This window comes from Ursus arctos, unplaced genomic scaffold (assembly GCF_023065955.2).
Source record: "Ursus arctos isolate Adak ecotype North America unplaced genomic scaffold, UrsArc2.0 scaffold_20, whole genome shotgun sequence".
NCBI lineage: Eukaryota > Metazoa > Chordata > Mammalia > Carnivora > Ursidae > Ursus > Ursus arctos.
The window spans coordinates 32,411,666-32,436,771 of NW_026622875.1; the positions used below are offsets into that span (position 1 = coordinate 32,411,666).

At 46.7% G+C, this 25,106-nt stretch overlaps 2 protein-coding genes and 1 long non-coding RNA gene across 4 annotated transcripts in view; 2 read left to right on the forward strand and 1 right to left on the reverse strand.

Moving 5' to 3' along the window:
• OXNAD1 (oxidoreductase NAD binding domain containing 1) overlaps positions 1–10,761 on the forward strand; it is a 39,074-nt gene extending 28,313 nt beyond the window's left edge. For both annotated transcript variants that reach the window (XM_026496958.4, XM_026496959.4), the window contains 4 exons: positions 1,763–1,904; positions 8,351–8,593; positions 9,382–9,490; positions 10,171–10,761. In XM_026496958.4, the coding sequence (XP_026352743.2) occupies positions 1,763–1,904; positions 8,351–8,593; positions 9,382–9,490; positions 10,171–10,325 (649 nt within the window). In that variant the 3' untranslated portion in view covers positions 10,326–10,761. The remainder of the gene's footprint in view (positions 1–1,762; positions 1,905–8,350; positions 8,594–9,381; positions 9,491–10,170) is intronic.
• A 5,216-nt stretch (positions 10,762–15,977) lies between these two features.
• On the forward strand, positions 15,978–22,644 carry LOC130544401 (uncharacterized). The gene is made up of 2 exons (XR_008960645.1): positions 15,978–17,107; positions 18,773–22,644. It is a non-coding gene; the product is annotated as an uncharacterized LOC130544401 (long non-coding RNA).
• Positions 22,645–22,945: 301 nt separating this feature from the next.
• RFTN1 (raftlin, lipid raft linker 1) overlaps positions 22,946–25,106 on the reverse strand; it is a 190,853-nt gene continuing 188,692 nt past the window's right edge. Inside the window, exon 10 of the mRNA XM_026496954.4 lies at positions 22,946–24,322. Coding sequence (XP_026352739.2) covers positions 23,927–24,322 — 396 coding nt within the window. The 3' untranslated portion in view covers positions 22,946–23,926. The remainder of the gene's footprint in view (positions 24,323–25,106) is intronic.

Genomic DNA, 25,106 nt, shown 5'->3' on the forward strand with positions numbered 1-25,106 from the left:
GAGTTACTCCTGTGTAAGTCTTCTAAGAGTTTGTTATTTTAGCTCCTACCTTTAAGTCTGTGACCCATTTTGAGCTAATTTTTATATATGGTGTGAGGTGGGGGTCCAACTTCATTCTTTTTACGTTTGGATATCCAGTTGTCCCAGCAAGGTTTGTTGAAAAGACTGTTCTTTTGTGTTGTTACCCTTGTCAAAAGTTAATTGATCATGTATTTAAGAGTTTACCTCTGCACTTGCAGTTCTTTTGTCATTGATCTATGTGCCTGTCCTTATGCCGGTACTACAATGTCTTCATTACTGTAGCTTTATGGTAAGTTTTGAAATCAGAAGGTATGAGTTCTCCAGATTTGTTCTTCTTTTTCCAGATTGTTTTGGTGAGTCTGAGTTCCCTGAATTTCCACATTAATTTTATGATCAACTTGCCGGTTTCTGCAAAGAAACCAGCTGGAGTTTTGATAGGTATTGCATTGAATCTGTAGATCAATTTGGAGCGTATTGCCATCTTAATATTATTAAGTCTTTCAGTCTGTGAACATTAGATCTCTTTATTTAGATCTTCCCAGATTTTTCTCCATAATGTTTTGTAGTTTTTAGTATGCATGTCTTATATACGTCTTTTGTTAAATTTATTCCCAGTTGTTTTATTCTTTTTTATGCTATTATAAATAAAATTATTTTACTTAATTTCACATTTAGATTGTTAACTGCTAGTGAATAAAAATATAATTGATTTTTATTAGTCTTGTAGTCTGTAACGTTATTTGAACTTGCTTATTAGTTCTAATATCCTTATAGTAGATTCCTTAGGATTTTCTATATACAACTATATATATATGTCATCTGCAATTTATTCCTCTCTCTTCTCGATACCTTTTTTTTCATTTTCTTGCTTAATTGCCTTGGTTAGACCCTCTAGTACAACGTTGAAAAGAAGTGGTAGGAACAGACATCCTTGTCTTGTTTCTGTCTTTAGGGGAGAAACTTGTAGCTTTTTACCATTAAATGTTGGCTGTTTTGTAGATGTCCTTTATTCGACTGAGGAAGTTCCCAGTTATTTGTAGTTTGTTGAGTATTTTTATTATGTAAGCATCTTAAATATTGCCAGATGCCTTTTCTGCATCTGTTGAGAATGATACCTGGGTTTTGTCCATTATTCTACTAAATGATGTATTTCACTGATTGATTTTCAGATGTTAAGCCAACCTAGTATTCCTGGGATTTTTGCATCTATATTTGCAAGGGATATTGAACTGTAGTTTCTTTTCTTGTTATATCTTTGTCTGGTTTTGGTAGAAGAGTAATACTGGCCTTATAGAATGAGTTGGTAAATGTTCTTTTCTGTTTTTTTGGGAAGAGTTTGTAAAAGATTAGCGTTCTTTAAATGTTTGGTAGAATTCACCAGTGATGCTTATCCTTTTCTTTCTAGAAGTTTTGAAATTACTGAAACTATTTACTTGTTATGGGTCTGTTCAGATTTTCTCTTTCTTCTTGAGTCCAATTTGGTAACTTATGGCCTTCTAGGAATGTATGCATTTCATCTAAGTTGTCTGAATTTTTGTCATACAGTTGTTCATGGAATTGCTGTAATAATCTTCTCTGTTTTGGTAAGGTTGGCGATGATGTCCCCTCTTCCATTCTTGATTTTACTAATTTTGTCTTTTCTCTTTTTTTCTTAACTAGCTTAAAGTTTGTCGGTTTTACTTATCTTGTTGCCCACTTTTAAAATTGCTTCAACAACAGGTTTATTTGCCTTTCCTTTTAGGATTGATTTCTTTATCCCAGGAGTCTCTGTGGTTGGTGGGTTCTCAATATGCTCCAGCCCCAGACTGCTAGAACAAGAGAGAATGATAGAGTTGGCAGTGAAATATACGAACCACCCTCCTGCTCTCTGGATTCACAATCAGGTGAGCAAAGCTGTTTAAACGTGGAGATCTGGGCATCTCTGCCTACCCACGAAATTTGTGTTCAGCTCACTTAATGCCCTTAAGAAACCTAGGCTTGAGTGGGAAGGGTACATGCTCATAAAGAGCTCCCCCACATCCAGAAGTCAGGCTCCATAATAGAGAAGCAGGATCTTTTTCATGCGTTAAGGAAGACTAAAGATACTTTGGGATCTGAAAATGTCTTCTGGGTTACCAGTGTTCAGTTGAACACTACTTTAGTACTGAAACATTTTACTTTATATGTAAGTTTTTTTACATTGGCTCTCTGTCTGTATGTCTTGTAAATGGTAAATCTATAAATCATTATTTTATCCTGACTATCCTCAGTAAGAGGAATTGAACTATCATTCTGTCATTTGGAAAGGAAGCGAGTTCTGATTACATCCCGCTTGTGCCCGGAGCTGAGCGCTGCTCAGTCCGTGGTGCTATTGCCTCTCTGGAGAGCTCCTCACACGGGGTCCTGAGAGGGAACCCACATTTGCTGCTAATAGCTCTGTTTCACCACAGGACTCAACACAGTCCTCCGGAAGCTGACTGTCCACTACATCTGAGAGCTCTGATAACAAAGAATGAGCTCAGCACAAATCAGTTGTTTGTCTTCTTAGTTTTTGACCATCCCTTTTATTTCTCGAGTGTGCCTTCTGTATTTACCAACACCCTTCATCCCATCCCAGACATTTTCTTTTCTCCTTTGCCAGAAAGGCATGTACCATTACAAATATTGTAGCTATAGATAAACCGATGGTAAAATTTATATGGAAGGGCAAAGGGACTAGAAGAGCTAAAACAGTTTGAAAAAGAATAAAGTGGCAAGAATCACATTGCTCACATTTAAGATTAAAATAAAGCTATGGTAATTAAAATAGTGTGGTATTGGTAAAGGGATGGACACATAAATTGATGGAACAGAATAAAGAGTTCAGAAGTAGACCAGCACACACACGGCCATTTGATTTTTGACGACAGTGCTAAAGAAATTCAGTGGCGAAAGGATGACCTTTTCAGCACGTATACAGTACTGAACAGTTGTTTATCCATATGCAACAAAAACAGTTTTGTTCTAAGTGTCCTACTTCATGTTGAAAATTCCCACAAAATAGGTTATAGATCTAAATAGAAGACACAAAATCATAACAATTTTAGAAGAAAACATAGGACATATTCTGAACTTGAGGGTAGGTGTGTTAGGACGTGACACCAAAAGCCAGATCCGTAGAAGAGGAGATTGATATATTTGACTTAATCAAAATGAAAAATGTTTTCCTGCAAAAGACACTGTTAATAGAATTTTAAGAAACAAGCTACAGACTCGGAGAAAGTTATTTGCACGTCAGATATCCAACAAAGGATATATAATATCCAGAATGCATAAAGAACTCTCAAAAGTCAGCAGAAGGAAAACAAGCTATAATTTAAAAACGGGCAAAAGACACTTCGCTAAAAAGGATATAAGGACAGCGAGTAAGCAATGACAAGATGTTGACCATCATTAGAGAAATGCAGACTAAAACCGGAGAGAGGGGGATATCTCTACACACCTATTAGAATGACTAAAGTTAAAAATTGTGACAATACCAAGTGCTGGTAAGGATGTGGAGTGACTGGAACTCTCTTATATAGCTTATATTCTAGCAGGAATGCTAGCCACTGCTGCCAATCTGGAAAACATTTTGGTAGCTTTGTATGAAATTTAATATACATTTATCATAAGTCCTAGTTATACTGCACCTGGATCTTTATTCTAGAGAAACAGAAAGCTCTGTTCATATAAAAACCTGTACGTGAACATTTATAGTGGTTCTATTCGTTATTATCAAAAACTGGAAACAACCCAAATGTCCCTCAAGAGGTGAACGGGTAAACAAATTGTGATCCATTCATATGATGTATTGTTATATTCAGCAGTAAAAATGGACGAACCATTGATGCATTCCACTTGGGTGAGTCTCAGAGGCCACATAGTGAGTGAAAAAAGCCAGTCTCGAAGGTTACATACTCTATAATCCCATTTTTGTCACACTCTGGAAGACAGAAATACAATGATGGAAAACAGATGAGTGGTTAACAGGGGTTGGGGTAGGGAAAGGAGTGAGCATAGAGGGAAAGCAGAGGGAGGTTTTGGGGGTGACTGAACTATCCTGCATCTTGGTTTTGGTGGTAGTTAGGCAGATCTGTGTGTGTGTTAAAATCCACAGAACTATCCTCCCTCTCCCAACCTCCCCAAAAAAGTTTTACTGTAAGATAATTTTTTTAAAACGGTTTTTAAATCTATATGGGCATAAAAAATGTCTATTCTAATTATGGTTTACATGTCAAGTTGTATCTGTTCAGAATAAGGCAGCTGCTTGCCTTAGCATTTCCATTCTAAGTGTATCCTGTCACATTTTTACCCTCCGACCTTCTGAGTCATTCCTTCCATGTGTCCTCAGCTGCCTCATTCCTTTTTAGATTCTCTTCGGATTTTCCACCCTTTGCTGTCTGTAGGCTGTATCCTGAGTCTCTAAACAATGCCGTGGGGGTGGGGCCAGCAAGGTTTCCACGTGCCCTTTGCCCAGGGTTAACAATGAGCTTGGCCATTTTGGCTCCTAGTGCCACGAGCACCCTCTGGTTATCTGCCTCCCACGTGCCCTGACCTGGTCCTGGTCCCCAGCTCCCTGCTTGGTTTCATGCCTCATTGGCATTTCAGTGAAGGAACTTATTCTTAGAGGCTGTAGAAAATCTCCCAAGTGGCGTTGCTTGAATGCACATTTTAATTGTAGTGCCTGCTCCGCTCTGCCCGTGGGAGTTGCAGACAGCCTTTATGAAGTCAGATTTTTCTTGGAACCATTCTCAGGTGGCTATTTTCCTCCTGAGGATTTGTCGTATTAAGCTATTAGAGTGGACAATGGAGGCACGTGAGTGTCCGGGTGGCAGCAGGCTGCTCTGTTGGGACATGGGATAAAGTGCCATAAATGTCTTCCTTTATTTTATCTGCTTTGGCTCAGGCTCCTGGCAGGGTGAAGGGTTCTAGACAGCTATTGTGTGCTGGGCTCCCGTTGCTGTGGAAAAGTTGTTTATTTCACAAGTAGAAAATCTATACCCAAAACATGGCCGTGTAATCGAAAGTAATGTCCTTTTACTCACTTCCGTATTACAGCGTACGGCACTTGGAGGGTTGTGTTCATGCCACCTTGGCAGCTTTTATTGATCAATAAAAGACAAAGATGGCTTTTCATTCTTTCCAGATGCTGGCAAATGAGAAGATAGATCTGTGTAAGATTATTTTGTCACTAAGGAGATGGCAGGCACTTTTTTTTTTTTTTTTTTGCCCCAACTTTAGGGTTTTGAAAATACTCTGGTTTCTAAAAACAGTACCCCAAAGGCTTTGTTGTCCTTACTAATCCTGCTAAAGATGACCATTGGAGAAAATGATTTCTCTCGCATTTCTTAGTCACTTTTATTCTTTGATTCTTACGGATAAAAAAGAGGTCTACAGGCAAACAAGATGAGGAGGGAGGGGACAGGGAGATTAAATCTGTTGGCATCATTAGGCAGAACTTCTCATTCCATAGTTTCTGTTTTTGAAGAAGGAGGGGCATTTTAAAGCACTTTGGTGGCCAGTGTAGTAATTCCTAGATGGTACTTACTTCTGACAGAATGCTCCCTGGCTGCTCATTTCTTGTGTCGAAATGAAAACCCACTTAACCATCTTCATGTAAAAACAGCCCACATATTTAAAATTGTTAAGTTTAGATGTTTTTCTTTTACTTCAGAGAAAGGATTTCCCTTCATTTGATAGTTCTTTACTAGAAAGGACGTCTCTTGTGAATTAAAATAATTTTTGTTTTTTCTTATATTTCTCTGAGACTAACTCTTCTTTAAGATTTAACTTCTTCTGTAAGTTGTAAAGCCCCAAATTAAATTCATGTCAAAAAGTACTTAGCTGCCTCCCTGCCATGCAGGGTGCCAAGGAGTGAATTCTGAGAACTTGGTCTTTATTTATTTATTTTTTTAAAGATTTTATTTATTTATTTGACAGACAGAGACAGCCAGCGAGAGAGGGAACACAAGCAGGGGGAGTGGGAGAGGAAGAAGCAGGCTCTTAGTGGAGGAGCCTGATGTGGGACTCGAACCCAGAACGCCGGGATCACGCCCTGAGCCGAAGGCAGACGCCTAACCACTGCGCTACCCAGACGCCCCGAGAACTTGGTCTTTAAAAAGCACACGATAACTTACTGCTTCTTAGGAGGGAGTTCATTTCATTGATTTACATCAGGAACATGTAATGAGCAAACCTTTGCTCTTCATATAAATTTCTTTAGTTCTAGATTGTTTTTTAGTGACGGGGACGAAGGGAGCAGGCACCCCCAGCACTTTTTCTTTCCTGGCAGCTTCAGTGACTAAAACCCCCTCCTATAATAGAGCTCGATGCCAGCAAGGAGTTCTTCCCCACTGGGTGTCATGTGATGGCCACCACAGCCCTGTGAGGTGAGCAGGACAAGTGTTGGTACCCATTTAACAGATGCGGCAGCAGAGGTCAGGGACATGAAGGAACTTGATGGATTTCACAGGCTGTGATTAAAATTCAGCCTTCTGACACCTACATCAGTACATTTTCTCCAAACTAGAGGTCTCAACCCTGTCAGATCCAATGCCCTCTTTCTAGAACTACTCTGAAATGAAATCCAAAGTTAATGTAATCAACACATGAAAGGGTTGTTTTGTTTTGTTTTGTTTTGTTGGTGGCCTAATTCTCTAAGTGTAATGCCAAGGAGAAATTAAAAAAATGGGGGGGGGGGATTCCTAATCACAGACTATGTGTTTCACTAGATCACTGGTTGGGCAGATCTTAACCAGAAGAGAGAATGGAGTAGTCAGATGGCTGTTCCTCAGCGTAGAATCAGCGTGCGTACACCGTCTGTGGAGGCAAATGGTACAGGCTGTTGTGTGGGGACGAAGAACCACACATGCATGTTACCAAGGGGATGTGGTTGGCGGGAACAGGGAAAATACTCGGTAATGTTCTGGATACAATAGAGTATAATCTACACGATGGGTACATTCTGGAAAATTCAGACTCAACTAGATCCGTACACAAAATGCTTTGGGTGTTTTGTAAATGAGTTAGGATCTAGTCTCAGATCATTACAAACCAGTTTTCACCTCCATGTATGTCCCACGGGCCATTCAGAAGTTTCTACGGGGCAGTCCTGTGCGTTGGTGATAATGATGTGCTGCTAAACCAGCTGAGTACAGAAAGTCGTGACTTGCAGCATTTGCTGATTTCTGTGTTGCAGATACTCCCTCAGTGGCCAATTTCAGACTACCAGTAGAAACTGGTTCACATGGCGCCTGGGTGGCTTAGTGTCTGCCTTTGGCTCAGGTCATGATCCCAGGGTCCTGGAATCAAGCCCCACATCAGGCTCACTGCTCAGCAGGGTGTCTGCTTCTCCCTCCCCCTCTGCCTGCTGCTCTCTCTGCTTGTGTGCTCTCTCAAATAAATAAAATATTTTTTTAAAAAAAGAGAGAAACTGGTTCACAAAATTCCTCAAAATTTAACCATCAGCTCAGTGGGAGCCAGCTCCAGGGCACTGCTAACTTCACAAGACATCTAGCGTCTCTGGTCCTGCCCTCTAAATGTCAGTTGGGTTTTCCAAACCATCATGACCATAAAAAAGTATCACCACGTGTTTCCAAAACACCCCCTTTTGGGGGCGCTGTGACCCCCGTGGAGAACCAGTGCACTCCGCTCTGGTGGTTTTTCTGGTCTAAGTGACCTCACCAAATAGGTGCTTTCCTTGGAGGGGGGGGGTTGTGGTCGTCGCTCCCTGGTGAGCGAAGCCTCTGCTGCCTCTTCTTGCCACTCTGGAGAGAAGCAAACAGAACCAAACAGCACTTCAGTGCCAGCCTCGGGCCTGCGCAGTGGCTCTGGCTGTGCCCTGCTGGTGACCTGGAGGGAGCCCCCCTGGTACCCAGAGTCTTCTCTGATGAGCCCAGGGCAGCCGCAGTGTAATGACACCTGCCCCATCCCGCCTGTCTCAGCTCCATGGCCTTGATCAGAAAACGAGCGCCACACAGAAAAGGAAACTCATGCTTCAGAGCTGTCCCCTGAGTCCAGTGCCTCTTTCCACAGCCCAGTTCATCACCTTAAAAGGGAACCAGTGGCACAATGACTGAGGGAGTCCCCTCTTCTCAGTTCTGGAGCGGCTGTGCAGTATGGATCACAAAGGCAGAGTAGCGAATGGCCTATATAATGGACAAGTGGGACCAGTTGACAGGGCCCTGGGACAATTGAGAGCCGGCTGTAAAAACAGTCCTCAACACTGCTGAAAATGCAGCAGGTAGACGTCGTCCGTTTTCTTAAAGAAGAGCGTGAGGCGTAAGACTGTGCCACGAAGGACTTACGGGTCTTTTCTGTCCTGCCGTAGTGTACACTCGACGCTGAAGTGGCCGTGAGAGTGGGTGGAGAGTTCTTCTTTGACCCGCAGCCTGCAGACGCCACTAGAAACCTCGTGTTGATTGCAGGAGGAGTGGGAATTAACCCTCTGCTGTCCATCCTGCGGCACGCGGCCGACCTCCACCGAGAGCGGGCAGACAAAGGAAGCGGCTACGAGATGGGGACAGTAAAGCTATTCTACAGCGCACAAAATACCAGTGAGCTGCTGTTTAAGGTAAGGCAGAGACGGACGTTTCCCAGCTTGCCCTGAGCAAACTCGTGGCGGGGTGTGAATTGTCCACGGAACTTTCTTCCATGAGTTCTGTCTTCTCTACAAGAGTTTGTTGCAACAGAAGGCTTGGCACGGCTAAATCATGTTCAGACGGGGAATTAACCCACGCTTCTTAGGACAGCGAAGCAGCTAGTGTTGAGGAAGCTTCCAGCGAAGTGACAGGACAGGACAGGACGGGGTTGGTGGGCCTGAATCTGGAGGCGGATGAACAGAAAGGTGGCCACAGCCCCGAGCATCGGTGGAGGCAGACCTACGGGTGGGCTCGCGCGTTACAGGAGGAGCTGAGGGGCACGCGGTTTGGCCCCCGCCGGGTGAATGAAACCCCCATCGGCTCCGTCTGTTGAAAGGAAGTGCATTTGACAGGAGAAGGCTTTCACTCGGGATTGCTTTGCAGCTGCGGGGATGAACAAAAGAACAGAAACAGTTAAAAGACACAACTGTGGTCAGTGAAACTGCTGCTTAATTGCCAATGCTTGAGAAAAAGGGAAAAGAAAAAACTCCCAGAGAGTTAGTAATATGCTTGTTAGCATATTCAGATTTCAATTAAAGCCAAATAGCCCTCTGTACTCTGAATGCTCTGGCCTGCGAGGCTGCAGACAATACCTCCCTGAGTAGAGAGGAAGAGTGGCAGACGTGTGCAGAATGGGAGTCGGGGTTCAGCGGCAGTGGTTGTGCACATCTGTTTTGATTTTTTAAAATTGTAGTGTGACCAAATACGTTTGACATTCCAGAAAAATATCCTCGATTTAGTAAATGAATTTCCTGAGAAGATTGCATGCAGTTTGCATGTTACAAAACAGACAACACGAATCAGTGCAGAACTCAAGCCATACATCACGGGTGAGTCCCCTAGAGATATTTTGACGGTCTCCGCACAGTTGTTTGGTGGCCCTGGCAGCTGGTGCAGGGTAGATGCTTTCCTGTCAGGAGTTGCCGGCTGGGAATGTCACTACCTGGGGAACTGGGAGCTGATTCATCATGGAAAAATCAGGAGAGATTTGGTTGGATTTACTCATTATATACAGGGTTCTTACTGCCCATAGTAAAAATTTATTTTCCACATACTTAAGGGGATCTTTGCGTCACCACTGTAGTATGCATACAAAGAATTTGTGTTCCAGCCTTGACTGAATTGATGCCATTTGCCATTAATGGTCATTTAAATTACCCATGGTTTCCCTTGCTTGGAACAATTTCTCACCAGTATATTTACTTTGCTGAAGCCAGTTCTCTGAATCTCTACCAAAGATCAGGAAGCTGACTGGCCCTGTCTGAAGAGTGCATGATTGTTAGCTCCCCACTTTGCTCGCCGTAAGCTTAGGGAGCCTGGAGATGCACTCCCTGCTTGGGTCCGGCGCCCGGGGCTACCACCAGGAGCCGTCGTGTGAATGAGGCTGCGCTAGACTCACTGAGCTTGGCTTACTGGAAACTAACCCTGTTGCTGGGTTGTAGTTAGACCTTCCTCATTTCAGTATGGGCATGTCTGGCTTATTTGGTGTTTATTCTGTTTATTTTGGTAGAAGGAAGAATAACGGAGAAGGACATAAGAGATCATATTTCAAAAGAGACTTTGTTCTATATTTGTGGCCCACCTCCAATGACAGACTTTTTCTCCAAGCAACTGGAAAACAGCCATGTTCCCAAAGAACACATTTGCTTTGAGAAGTGGTGGTAGGGAGCGGGCAAAGGTAGAAAAGAGAAAGCTGTGAAATCTACTCAGGACAGCAACAGAGACGTGATTTGTGGCACAATGGATTTACCTCGACTCAGCTTTCTTTCTTTCTTTCTTTCTTTTTTTTTTTAAGGCTGAACTAAGTGACCAGCTGGGGCCTAAAAGAAAAACCAGCTGATGGACTCAGAAGATACATTTTTTACAAAGACTTCATTGATTAAATTATTTTTACTATATTGATTTTCTTTTATTAATAACTGATTATCTCATGATATATCTTGAATTGGTCAATATAGATTTCCTTTCCTCTTAGGGAAAATAGAGACATAGACTTAAATCTAATCATGCAAAAATGCCATTTTGTGTGTAAAATGTAAGCTATCTTTATTTGATAGCAACGTTTATATCTTATGCTCAATAAACTTATAATTTAAACACATTCCTAATAATTTTACTTTGAAAATTCTTTATATTTAATGTCTTCGTTCACCTTCCTGTAGCCCGAAGCCTTGCTTCGTCAGACCGTCAAAGTTGGGTTTGGAAATGGAAGATGAGGAGGAAAACTGCTTGAGGGAATTGAGTATCTGGCATGTTTGCTTAATGTTAATGAACATCCTAAGTATGAATTCTGACTAATTGTTAGTTTCTTCACAAACGAAACCCTTCCTGTGCTCCGCGTCTTGGCCGCCTGCCTTCACACGCTCTGTAGGCGGCGGCTTCTTGTTGGGGACAAAGGCACTGGTGACTGGATCGCATGTCAGATCTGCCTTCAATGACTAGGCTGGCTGGCTGTAAAAATGTGCTGAGGATTGATTAGGGGGTACAGAGCCATTTGCAAATCCTGCTTTTCCTGTCTTTTATTTCATTTCTTTGCCAAGGTTGTTCTTGGCACCAGCAGCTCTTCAACACGTACTTGTTGAATGACTGAAAGAAAGCGACTGACATTTAACTCCTTGCTAAGCCCGGGGCTGGGAGGCAGTCCCCAGGGTGGGGAGAGAGAACGGTGGAGCCTCACCGCAAGGCTGCTCTAATGAAACTGCCAGAAAGCAGACTGCCGTCCTTACCTTCGTTTAAATTTTGAAAAATCCGAAAGAAGTGCAGAGGTTGAGGCCAGGCCATTCTTTCTGTGACACACCGCGTCGGGCCCAAGGCTACCAGCTTGGAGAGCACTGGGAGGGCAAAGGAGCCCCAGCTGGGGTTCTGTTCCTGAGCTGATGGGAGAAGACAGCTTGCCCCCTGTCGGCTCTGTCGCTGCAGGCCTCACAGTGTGAGGACTTCGGGGCTTCAACACATTATTGATTTTTGGGGCCTGATGATGGCGGGCACCATGATTCTAGCCTCTGCCCCATTTTGAATTTTGTGAAGTTTTAAGCAAAGATCATTTGTCAACTGTTTCAATCCCAGTTTTGAATTCAGCAGGAGGAAAGGAGGGGCTGTTGACCTGATGGGAATTTCAAAGTTTATTCGAGGCAGAGGTCATCGGCGTTTCAGAGGGAAGGGAAATATGAGAAGCTCTGGCTACTGTAAGGAGCCCTGACTCATCAATTGGCCCCAAAGGGCTCAGGCCCAAGTCTGGGCTTTAGGGCTGAGTACTCGAGAGGCACGGGGAGCATTAGCACCCTGAGATTCAGGGATGTGGGAGCAGCGGGGGCTCTTCTGCTGACTGGCAAAGGCAGCTGGTAGGGAAGGAGACACCAAGGTACAGAGAAAGTGGCCAGCCCTGGCCTTTCTGTGCTGGGTGTGGAGGTGCAAGGTCCACCTGTCCTGCCTACCACCCTGCCAGTGACTCACTGTCACCCTCTCTAACCTGCCGAGATGGGCCAGGTCATGACCTTTGCCTGGGTTGTCGTTCTCCCAGCTCTGTTGTTTCGGGTGCTGACTGCTGGACAGCATTTCTGGTCGGCTGGCCAAGAATGGGCTGTGGCCCTTGTTTGCCAGGCTAGTCAAGATCTCTTTGGTACTCTGAGCTCACTCCAGCCAGGGTGGCTTAGATTTATAGTGTGGTGGCTGAGAGTGTAGACTGGAGAGAGCCCTTGAGTCACACTGCTTACTAGATAGATGACCTTGAGCGAGTCACCCAACCGTGGCATGCCTCAGTTTGTAATTACACACACGTGTGTGCACTCTTGCAACTGCATATAAAACAGATAATGCTACGTACCTCCTAGGGCTGTTACGGGGATGAAATGTGATAAAACATCAGGTGCTTGGTAGAGCACTGCTTGAGTGTGTTATTAATTTGCTATTCCTTGTCCTCTTCAGAAAGGCTTTTAAGAGGCTGGATGACTTAGGTTTAGTCCCCTGACCTTTAACCTCCACGCAGGTAGGGCCCTGTCTTGTTCAGCACTGTGTTTGGCACACAACAGGTGCTTAAGAAATATTTCATACATGGGTGAAAGGACCTGCTCCAAGCTGATGAGCTGTGTTAAAGGAATTCTTAAAGATCCTTCTGGCCTAAAGAATCTGTGAAAAGATCTTTCTTCTTGTGACAGGAGACCCCTCCACAGTCTACGCAAGAGATGGGTTAAGCTGATGTGAGTTCCTCAACCTGGAAGTGTTGCTGTGAGCACCAGCGCTCCCCAGAAAATGGATCAAATACTTGGTCTTTCCCAAATCGTCTACCATTCCTCACCAACAGGGTGTCTGCAGGTGGGCGTGGAGCTCCGAGATAAAGATGTTCCCTGGAACCCTGGTTCTGGTCAGTAGCCTCTACTTAAAAAAATCTTGTTATAAAAATGGTGAAAGACAGAATCAGTGCTTGATTTTTTCCCCTTTATTTGTCAATTGGCCTAATAAGAGTTGGCGCCCTAGCAACCTCCAAAGACGGTCACCGATGAGAGTTTCTTAAGTATCATTATGAACTCATGGCTTTTTGTACGTCTGATTGTAGCTACTGTGGCAAATTTTCTGACGCTCAGCTTGTCCGAGGCGGGGCTCCTGCTGGGTTTGCAGCCCCTGCTGCGCTGGCTGTGGGTTGATGAGGGTTGGGGCTCTCCGAGGTGCCAGCAGTGCTCTAATAAGCAGGAAGGAGGAGAAGGAGGTGAGGGTGGTGTCAGGAAGCTACAAGGAGAAAGTGTCTCAAGGAGGACAGACTGGCCAGCTGTGTCATGTTGCTGGTAGGACAGGAAAGGTGAGTCTCCACGAGCAGCCATTGATTTAGTGACTGGAAGGTCACCGGTGATCTCCGTGAGATGGATGTTATGAAGGAAAGCATGCGAAGAAGGAAGACCTATTAGAGTGGGTTTAGGAACAACTGGGAGAAAAAGAATTGTAATGAATGGGTATAGATAATAGTTTCAAAGAGTTTTACTATAAAAGGAAGGAAAAAGGAAAGGCAAGTAGAGTCAAGAGAACTCCCCCCCCTTTTTTTAATTCATTTTTTAAAAATTTGTTTTGTTTTAAAACTTTCTATTTTGAAATAACTTAAGGTTTATAGAAGAGTTGCAAAGTGTTGCCACATAACTTTTACCCAGCTTCGCTGAAGATCAACATCTTGCATAACCCTGGTGCATTTATCCCAAACTGGGAGGTCAACAGTACAGGTAAACTGGTACAGTCCTGTTAACTAAACCACAGTATTTTTAAGATGAGAGGAATAACAGCCTGAAAAACTTGAAAGAATCGCTCACTGGGATACCAGGTGGGGAGGTGACGTTTTCTGGAGGACGTAACTTGGTTAAGTGTGATGTATTGAGCACCTAGGATGTGCAGTCACTGGGCTAGAAACTGAAGATAGGAAAATATCAGGTCATCTTGAGCAAGTTAAGGAGTTCGCAAACCTTTTTTTTTTTTTTTTCTGTGATTGAAAGTGGAAATGCTTTGGGGGAAGGTGGGGTTTTTTGCACCTGTGGCCCGTGGAAAGAGAAGCCGTAGAAGGTGGCTGGCTGGGCGAGTCACTGGAGGAAGGCGGCCTGTGGCTGGAGGCGCGGGAGGGGCCTTGGGAAGGATGGGCCCGCACACCCTGGAGCCGGGGCTCAGGAGGGTCGTTCTCAGGAGGACGCGTAGCTGCTGCACGTGTGTGCACACGCACTTGTGCGAGCAGCACTGTGTGCGCGTGTGCGTGCGGGCATCGTCCAGTGTCATGCGCCTCTGCCTGAGGTTTTTTTTTCTTTCTGAATGGAAACAGCAATTTCCTTCATTCCCGGGTCCTGCAGATGCTCGTATGCTGATAATTTAACCCAAGCGCTGTTACTTTATTTTATTTTAAATGAAACTCAAAGACGTATTCTAGTCTCAGCTTAGAGAAATAGTGAGAGGCCTCGTCTTTAATATTATTCTTTCCTAATATGTGCCTCCCTGGCAAGCGTGGCGATGACCTAGGAAGATACCTCCTAACCTACCATCGGCTCAAGGCATGCATTTAAAAGTGTTTGTGTTCAGGAATCCAGACTTCCTCGTTGTCGAGCAGCCGTCTTGGTCCAGTCTGTTCCGGCTTCTTCAAAAGCCTGCCGTAAGCCTGACCTCGTCTCTTCTGTCTCATCCTCAGGTCCCGGTTCACTGTGCTTCAGCATACCCACATGTTGTCTATTCCTCTGTTCTTTCTTAATTACTTGAGAAATATGGTCGTAAACAATCAAATAATATGAAAGGATGTACACCAAAATGCCCAAGTTTTCTCCTCTCCCGTCCCTTCCCTGGCCTAGAATGAGCTATACAGAGAGACTGCTAGGTATCAGACATCTTACAGCGTGTTCACCTTGCATACATGTACCGATATGCGTGCTTATGAATTTCAGTCTTCTCACACACCCCACACTGTGGATGTTTGCCAGGATGCACGTGATACGTATGCCATAGAGATGGTGCATCTCTATGATGAACGTCTAGATTGTTCCCAGCCTGGGCCTATACAAACAGTATTGCAGTGAGCAGACTTGTTTGTGTGATTTGTGTGCGTGTGTTCGTGTGGAATTACTAGACGTGTCATTGCTGGATCAGAAGTTGGCTGGTATTGCCCAATTACCCCGTAAAATGCCTAATCGAGTTATATTCTAATAGAGTATGAAAGTACCCATTTCTCTACCTTCTGGCAACACTAGATTGTCTAAGTCTTTAAAGTATATTTTCCTTGTCAGTTGAGTCAAGATGATTTTTTAAAAAAATGCCAGGAAGTAGCTAAAGTATTTTGGCCATTTTTTTTTTCTTAGAATGGTATATCCACATTTTATGTCCATTTGGATGGCTTACTGATTTGTAGGTCTTTATAAAATAGAATGAATGCTAATCTTTTGTCTGTATATGTATTGCAAATGGTGTTTCCTAGTCTATGATTTGTCCCTGAATTCTGTTTGTTATAACTTATACACCAAAGTTTTAAATTTACATATAATTTAATATATCTGTCTTTCCCCTCAGCTTTTACGCATCTATCTGATACTTTTGCAGGTCTTTAACCCATTGGGAATTAAGTGTTGTGCTCGATGGGGGTTAGGCATCTGACCTTTTTGTATGGCTCTCCAGTTGCCCAGCACCATTTATCCAATATTCCACACTTTCCCCAACGATGTGAAGTGCTTCCTTTATCACATATGAAATTCCCACCTACAGATGGATTTTTCCCCCCAGACTCTCTGTTCCATAGGTTTACTTATTTGTCCCCGCTCTGGTATAACACTGTTTTAATTATTCTAGCTTTTTAGTATATTCTGTATTTTCTTTACCTCCTTTTTTCATCTCCAGGCTATTTAAACACAAAGATCTAACGCACAGTGATATAGGTTATTTTTACAGGTGAAGTTATAGAAGAAAAGTGGGAAATAGTAACTCAGGGGTTAACCTGAATTCACTGGTGGTCTAGACCTAGGTTAGAGTTCTATTATCAAATGAATCCGACGGAAGTACTTCACATTTGACGCTAGTTTCTTTTATCTCATTAAATTATCCACATTAACGTGCAGTAGGCAGGGGGATCGGGGTGATGATGCCGCCCCATTTTACCAATAAGGGAAATGAGACTGCGTGGTTAGATGGCTTGCCCACATGCACGTGGCTGGGAGTGACAAAGCTAGAACCATGGGACTGGGACTTGGTCTCCTTTCTCTCCTCTTGGAGGCTTTTCTGCCCCACAGACTTATCCTTGAGCTTGTTCCAAAATCCTCCCCACCATTACCAGTGTAGACTGGCCACCATTTTCTTTTCTTTTTCTTCTTTTTAAGAGACTCATTTAACCACAACACCCCATTGTCAGAGCATTCCCGTTAGTGAGATTTAAAAAAGAAAAATCCAGCTAAGCTTCTCTCTTCTTACGGACTGTAGGAGCCTAGAGAGAAGAAACAGAGAATGAGACAAGTTTAGTTGGCTGTATAGGAGGATGGAGAGAGCACGGCGCCGGGCATGGAGAGACCTAAATCATCCCTGTCCCACAGCTCGCTTCCTGCATGACTCACCATCCCTCCGTGCCCTGCTCTTCTGATCTGTCAAGTGGGCAGGACTACGCAACTTGCCATCCCTTTCGGCATGACCATTCTGCAATTTCCTGATGGAAAAAACGGGCCTTAGAGATCGGGGGGAGTTGAGGTTGGCCGTTCTGATGAGAGATGACTACGGAGGGTCTTAGCTGTCATCAGATCTTTGATTCACTGTTGTTCTGGCTGTTGTTTGCTTCTCCGGTGTCGACAGAAGAAGAAGAAACTGCCTTGGACGGAAGCAAGGGAAAAGTTTGGTTTGATGGAGAGGACTTTTGCACCATTGTGCTGATTAAATTCTGGAGCTGGGGCTCAGGAGAAACGGTGGATTCACCATTAATAAGAAAGAAAACTGACAACATTTGCCTGTTGGGGCTTAAGGTAGGCTGGACTGAGACAGCGGCTGAATTGATGGCTCCCTGGCTTCGTGAGAAGTTAGAGTTTTCGGTAGTTAGTAACTTAGGCATTTCGTGCATCCAGAAACTGGCAAGCTTGCCGGCTGTCCTCCCTTCCGAGATGATTTTCTTGTTCTTTTTGTTGAAGAATCAACATGAGCAGAGGTACCCAGAAAGGTTCACAAACAGAGCTTCATTACAGGGAGCATTTTTATACTCACCCCGATTTCAAGTGAAATCTGTTCCTTACCTTCATTAAGCCTTTATATTATTTAGAGGCAGCAGAAAAATTCAAAGCCATACTGAGCTTAATGACTGGTGAGCAGCACATTTAAATACCGAAGTGTTTATTACTAAAGGCTGCATTCATTACAGGGTGGAAAGCTTGCTTTCTCCTACCGGTCAACCAACGTGGGATCCATGTTTTTAAATCGTCTCTGGATTGGATCAATCCCTTTACTCCATTCTTTTTTTAAAAGCTTTATTTATTTGAGAGAGCACGTGCGTGCACAGTGGGGGAGGGGCAGATGGAGAGGGAGAGAGAGAAGCAGACTCTGTGCTGAGGACGGAGCCTGATGCAGGGCTCGATCTCATGATGCTGAGATCATGACCTGAGCTGAAACCAAGAGTTGGATGCTCAACCGCCCCCCCTTCACTCCATTTCTAAGAACAGTCCCCACAGTGGACAGCTGTGGCTGTGATCGTCAGCATCACCATAAAAAATATTTTGGGGCAAAACTTGGGCTCTGTCTTTCCGACCCAAGACACAGAGTTGTGGTCGCACAACCACATGCCTTACCCGTGATACCTCCCCACCAGCTGCTCCTGTTTGCCAACAACTCCCTCCCTCCAAAAATTAAAGACCTATTCTTTGGGTCTTAAGGAGACTTTATCAAGACTTAAGTTTTAGTAACTTTGTAGAATAATCTTTCAAATCCTTAAAACGAATCCACGAGAGAGGTGCTAGAAGAGTTTTTGAACAATTGCGGTATCATTGCAGGATTTATTATTTCGAGGAAATAACCTCTAATAAGGACAGTACTCTTCGGTTTCTGGTATGGTCGGTCGCTTCCACACTCCCTCACTCTCCAGTCAGTCGCAGAATCCCGTCAGTCTGTGCCCCTAAGTGACTCTCAAAGCTGTCCCCTTCTCTCCTGCCCCACTGAGGTGCAAACTGTCCACACTCCCTCCTGGACTGACACACTGGCCTCGCTTACACCTCTGGACCCGCTCTGGACCCCCCCTGCACACCTTTCTCCTCCAGCAGCCGGAGACATCTTTTAAAAATACAAATTTAATGTCATTTCCCTACTTAACACTGATCAATGCCCCCCGACTCCTACCACAAGGACCAGAATCCTGACCATGATTCACGAGGCTCAGCTGTGTCAGGCCGTGGCCCACCTGTGTCTAATCGCCTCACTTCTACTCTCCCCCACCCCACCCCCACATTCTGCAAACCTGCTTTCACAGATTGCTTTCAGTTCCTTGACCGTAAGCTGCTTTCTTCAGAGCCTGACCTCCAGTTCTTCCTTTTCAGTCTTGCTTCCCCGTTGCTAACTTTTACATAGCACTTACGGTGCGCCACACGTTCTCAAAGCACTCTGCATATATTCATTTAACTCTCACAACTTTTATCTCCATTTTACAGATGAGGCAACCGAGGCACAGAGGGGTTAAGTAACTTGCCCGAACCCACACGCTGGCCAGCGGCCAAGCCAGGATTCTAGCCGGGCAGGGCGCTCCAGTGTCGGGGCTCTGAGCTGCGAGGCACGCTGCCCTCTGTGGACTGCTCACCGACGGCTCGGCGTTCAGCAGGCCCTCCCTAAGCAGGCCCCTCTCCCTGCGCGGGCCTTCGTGGCGTCCGGCCCTTCTCCCCGCAGCTCCCCGGTTACAGCCCTGCTGCCCTGACCTAGCGTGTGTTGTGAGCCAGGACTGGGTCTGGCTCGTTCATTGCCGTCTTCCCAGCGCCTGGCACGGTGGCGTGGGAGTTAAAAACTACAGATGTGTATGGAGACCCATCTGATCCCTCGTGCGCGTAGAAACACCCAGGCCTGCCAAGGGGAAGTGGCACAGGCCACTGTCCTGCAGGGGCTGGGGCAGCAAGCACCACTGGGTTCGGAGAGCGGCTCTCTGCCCCAGAGTTAGTGTTCTTAGTCTGTGGCCGCAGAAACGATGGCGATCAGCGGGAACCTGTGATCCACACGCGCTTTGCCTCCTTCTCTGGCCACAGTCACCTCAGAAATCGCAGCCGAAGGCTTGTTGGGTCTCGTCCTTAGACCTACTGTCCACATACCTCCCGGTGCCAAACTCTGGGGAGCAGGTCCAGGAAACCCCGACTATGCGGGGGGCTGCATCGCTCGTTTGGGCAGGTCAACGAGCAGGCAGGGGACTTGTCACCGGGGCCACCGTGCACCACCCCTCCGGCAGGGCTGTGGGAGATGGGACCCGCTGGGCCGGCTGCGGAGGCAGTGCTGGGCCACCTCGAGGCGGCTGCAGGCACCCCAGTCCCCTTTTCTCCTCCCCCTCTCATCGGCCCGTTCACAAGTCCCCCTTTATTCCCAGCCGCTGCTCTTGGCCTGCTCGCGGGGGGAGCCCGGAGCCCAGACCGTGCTGTTCCCCGTGGTCCCCCAGGGTCATCGAGCCCCCGCACAGCTGACATATGTTGCCCGAGTGATGAGTTTGGGGTGAACACGAACCTCCTAACGAGCACGGCTACATCTGAGAGCTATGCCGGAAAGCTGTCTTGTGGCTTCAGACCGGCCGTGATGAATATGTTTAGAGGACTGAGAAAATGCGCCTCCTAAGAAATAAATTAGAACGTCTCGTCCTCATGTTTTCTTGACGCTGGTCCCATCAAGCATAACTCTAGTGAAACATAATCAGTTTGGAGATTTGAAAAAATTCAGACAAGGACTGGACTAATGTTGGCTGTATTGTTACTTATAAACCACTAACAAGTTGGGGCGCCCGGGGGGCGCAGTCGGTTGTCAGGACTCTCGATTTCGGCTCAGGTCGGGATCTCGGGGCTGTGGGATGGAGCCTTGCACAGGGCTCTGCGCTCAGCAGGGAGTCTGCTGGAGATTCTCTCTCTCCTGCCTCTGCCCTTCCCCCACTCCCTCTCTCTCAAAATAAAATCTTTTTTTTAAAAACCACTAACAAATACATTATCAAAGTATTTGTTAGTCAGGATGGCTATGCACAGAAGCCTCACGTTCTCAGTGGCTTAGCAGCTAGTCCATCTTGATGTACCCCCATGTCACGGTCCGTCTTGAACTCCGCCAAGGGTGTCGGGGAAGAGAGGCCAGAGGCAGCGTGCGGTGCTTTGTGAAGATCAGGCCCAGAAGTGGCCTGCGTCCCATCTGCTCGTGTCCCGTTGGCCAGAGCCCAGTCACAGAGCCCCAGACTGCTGGGGGGGCGGGGGGCCGGAAGTAGAGCTGCCGTGGGCACAGGCCGAACCCTGTCCGCCTCTGCCACGTTTGTTACCTGCCGGCCTTATGATTACCTGCCCCCCACGCCAGGCACTTTGCATGCATCGTTTGCATCCAAAACTCTAATGAGGTGGGTGTCAGCCCCATTTCACACATGGGGACCCTGGTACTTGGAGATGTGAAGAAATTAACTCAAGATTACATGCACAGGTTAGCATCCTAACCAGCTGATTCCAACTCCCTCCTGGGCTGTTCTGCACGGAGCCCAGTATCAAACAGGCTCGCTGCTTCATTAACAAGGGTGACTTCAGGCTCCACATGTCAGTTCTTTGACCTTGTGCCCAGGTGCGCTCGAGAGCGCTACACCTGCGTCTCGTGAAGCCGAATATCTCCTCCCCGCGCACTCCCCTCCTCTGAACCTCTCTGGAGGTGGCGAGATCTTGAAAATACTTTCCTAGCCAAAGACTCAGTATTCAGTCACAGCTTCAGAAGAACTTCTTCTTTTGTTCTGGGGGAGGTTTTTTCTTCCCTCTCTGAAAACCTCTTTCCGCGAGCGAACGACTGGCCCGAAGAACTACAAGAACCCTCCATAGCAGTTGCTCAGTCCCTCCCGTGAGGCTGGACTTGGCCTCCCCCGATGGCAGTACCTCCGGCTCGCCGGAATGCCCCAACGGGCTGCATGGTGGTGGCAGCGGGGCCAGTGAAGTCACTTAGGTCCCCCACTTTTGTCAGCTGGTCACACCCAGAACTCCCCATTCCTTCCAGACCTGCCGTGACAGGTGCAGCCCCGAAGACTGACTGCCACGTGCACAAGCTTCCTGGAGCCAAAGACGACAGGCCTCTACAGGCCCACCGACAATGTCGCAGGGCGTTGCCGGTGCCAACAATGGCCTTTTACCCTATTGGCCATGAGAGGATAGTACGATTGCCTTCGGGAATCCCACCACTTGAGATACACATGTAGGATGTTGGGATTGTTAGGGCCTTGGGTATTTACCTTTTGTAAACAGCGTTTCATTCCACAAGGAACGAGCTGTGAGCCAACTCACAGCAACCCCGTGGCCAGTGGCTCTCGCCCTTGGCTGTACCCCAGAATCCCCGGGGGGCTTACCAATCTAGTGCCCGGGCCACTCCCTAGAGCGACCTCTCTAGTCTCAGGTGGGACCCAGGTAGCAGCCGGTGATTCTAAGGCCAGCCAGTTTGAGAACTGCCCCCGGCAAACCGATATGTTGCCAGATAGTAGCAAGGTGTGGGGAAGTGGGGAAAAAAGCAGGACCTTCAGGAATGACTTGGTAGCCTGGCACTAGGGCAAACTCCCTGAGGAATTCAAATCAGCTACAGTCACCTTTAATTTTTTTTCCCATAACACAGGCAGCCAACACAAATGTCATTTAATTATCGAAAAATGTACCCACTGCTGAGTGATGTAGGCCATCCTCCTGAAGGGTGCAGCCTGGGGCCAAATGCTTCCCAAAGTCGTGAGAGATGGGCATCGTTTTTGTCGCAGGCTCTGCTAACTAGCATATTTTTAAAAAGCCATGATCCTCTAAGATACAGCCTAAGAGATAATTTTTTAAATCAGGGCTGTATAGATATTCTTGAGTGCAATTGTGGAAAATGTCAATTATAAATAGTTGTCTTCTCTTTGAACAGAGCTTTCAACCTTTTTAGGGAAGCTCTGGAGCTGGGCGGGGGAACTTTGCTCAAAAATCAAGAGAAAAACAATTGTACAATGTGGCTTACAAGGGTTTCCAATACTGCCCTACAGAAATATAGTACATGTGTTTATTTTAGCAAAACTTGCAAACAAGGAAGAGACTTGCTTCACGAAATAATTTACTTTAAAAGTCTGGTAGCGGGCACCTGGGTGGCTCAGTCGGTTAAGCATCTGACCAGTGATTTCGGCTCAGATCATGATCTCTTGGGTTGTGGGACTGAGCCCTGCATCCGGCTCCACGCTCGGTGGGGAGTCTCCTTGGGATTCTGTCTCTCTCTCTGCCCCTGCCCCCACTCGTGTGTGTGCATACTCTCTCTCTCCCTCTCTAAAATAAACAAATCTTTTTTAAAAAAAGTCTGGAAACATGCAAAGAAACCAAGATGTAGGACTTTGTTTTTAAAAGGTATTTGTCTCTACCATCCCAGGCCATCGGAGGTGGCTGTGCCCTGCCTTAGCCAGTGACACCTGAATCTCACTGTCCATCTTCTTTCTACAAATGACAGGAAAGCACTGTGTGCTTCGCTGGCTCTGCTATTTTCCACAGGAACTTCATTTTCTTCTCCAAAATCATCATGCTGCCATAGTCAGCAACTTACGGAGTGAATGGGGACCGAGTCCTTTGGACATCAGGCTAGGACTTTTCACTGTGACACAAGACTCAATACTCACAATGCACTAAACTCATAGATGATTTATTGCTTTAAGTAACTAAACAAGAAAGAGAAGAGACAGGCTGTTGTTTGGGTCAAGACAATCGGCGTTCTCTCTCCACGGTTTGCCAGTTGCATCTACTTAAAGCCTTAACAATACTTTCTGGACAATATAAACACGTGATAGCATACATGGAAACAACTTGGCCAATGATACACTGATTAAAATAGCACATAACAAGGGCTCCCAACTGGCCGGGTTGCCCTGAAATGACAGAAGGAACATGTGTTCATATGATGTGCTGAGTACAAAACCCTTAAAAAAGTTTTTGGCATTAATACTAATACAGAATACTTTCTTGGACATTCTGCAAGAGCAGGGGCACACACAGAGTTTTACCTCTTCATTTCCAGATTACCAGTATCTATGGGAACACTTCGAGAAAAGCCGGTAGGTGGGACACCTCCCCTACCCACCGTCATTTTCTTTGCCAAAGCAGCATGGTCTGTGGGGTTGAGACGGAGCAGGGCACCTGATGGCCTCCAGGCATTGTCACGACACCAAGTAGCTGCAGAAAGCAGCAGGGGATGGACAGTGCCCCAGCAAGGGGGCGGGTGGGGGGGGGGAAAGGAACAACAGACAGCCTTGGTTTGTAGCCAGGGAGGCCCAAGGATGGACTTGAGTCGAATGCTCCCTGGAGGCCGTGGGGGTGGACACAGGCACTGACTGGTCCAGTCCCTCCCACAGGACTGGGAAACGGATGAGAAAATAACTTGACCTCTCGCATTCTAACACTGGGGCATTACGACACATTTCTAATGGATGTGCGGAGACCAACATGGTCAGGGACCCAGCCCTCGGAGGGCCCGGGTGAGCTCACAAGAAGAGGTCAAGCCAAGCCAAAGGGTAACACTGGACACTGAGGCAAACCGGCCCCCACCCCTGATGCCAGCACGGAGCCTCGGGGCTGCCAGCTCAGCAGGCTTTCAACACCAATGCTCTAGACTCAGTTGTCTTCCAGCATGGCGGGCTCCGAGGCCCCTTCCCCGGCACCCCCCTCCCTGATATCCTCCCCGGAATGGGAGTGCTCAGCGCAGCCCCCTGCGGGGGCCCTGCAGGAACCAGCTGGACCATTTTGCACAGCCTCGGCCTCCACGCAGAGCCGGTCGGGATGCTGCTTTCCTTCTGTGACCTCCTGGATGGGGACCTTCAGCTCCTCCGAGGCCTCGTCCTCCTGGTGTGGGCCTGGCACACAGTTTCCCACGTCTCCAGCTTTGGAAAACTGCTCTTCTAAGTTCTTCTCGTTTTCTTCTGCTTGTCGCTTGTCTCTGGCGCTGAATTTACCTTTGGATTTCCTCATCTGCCTGCTGTGCATGTCTTCTCGGGAGAACCGCCACTGGAACTAGAGATCAGAGAGGACGGGGATAAATAAATGCAGTCTCCGTGAACCCAGAGCTTCACCTGATTGCTTGCCTTCGTGCCCACGTCCCTCCTCGGAGCAAGACACACAATTCCCGTATTCCTGGAGCAGAGCATTACCGGCACCAAACTTGAATCATGGCCCAGACACTTCACACCCGTGGCAAGAGCCTGCCCAACGCGCTCCATGACGTGTCTTGTAGGTGTGGAGTTCAGGGGTCTCTGGGGACAGGGCTCTGGGAAAGGAGGTCCTGACACCCATCATTTGGAGAAGCAGGATGGGAGAAGAGACGTGGGGCCTGCCCCTCCTAAGAGCCACGGCGCTGGCTACGCGCCTCCGTTCTGAGCGGGTTGTGCTTCCCAAGCACCGGGCCTGCGTTCTCCTACCAGATCCCCGGAGTTAGAAGGGCGCAGAACCTGGGGCTGGCGCTGTGCTGCGGGCTCCATTCTCCTGTCCCACCCCAGGCCAACTTAAAAGGCCATCCCAGCTCCAGGGCTCTCCGGGGGGTTGGCTAATAAAGCCACTGCTGTGACCGCATCACAGCTCAGCTTCCTCTCCCCCCCCCCCCCACACCGGTGCCCTCCTTTCCCCACAGGTGTTCCTGGGAGCACACCCCCTAAAAACTTCCTCCACCCAAATCTATCAGAGGCTGCTTCCTGGGGGGCTGCCCTGCAACTAAGCATTTCCCCATGTGACAGGGAAGTCAACAGAGGCTCCGAGAGGACAAGGGTGCCCAGTCAGTAATGGAGCTGGGCAAGAACGGGTC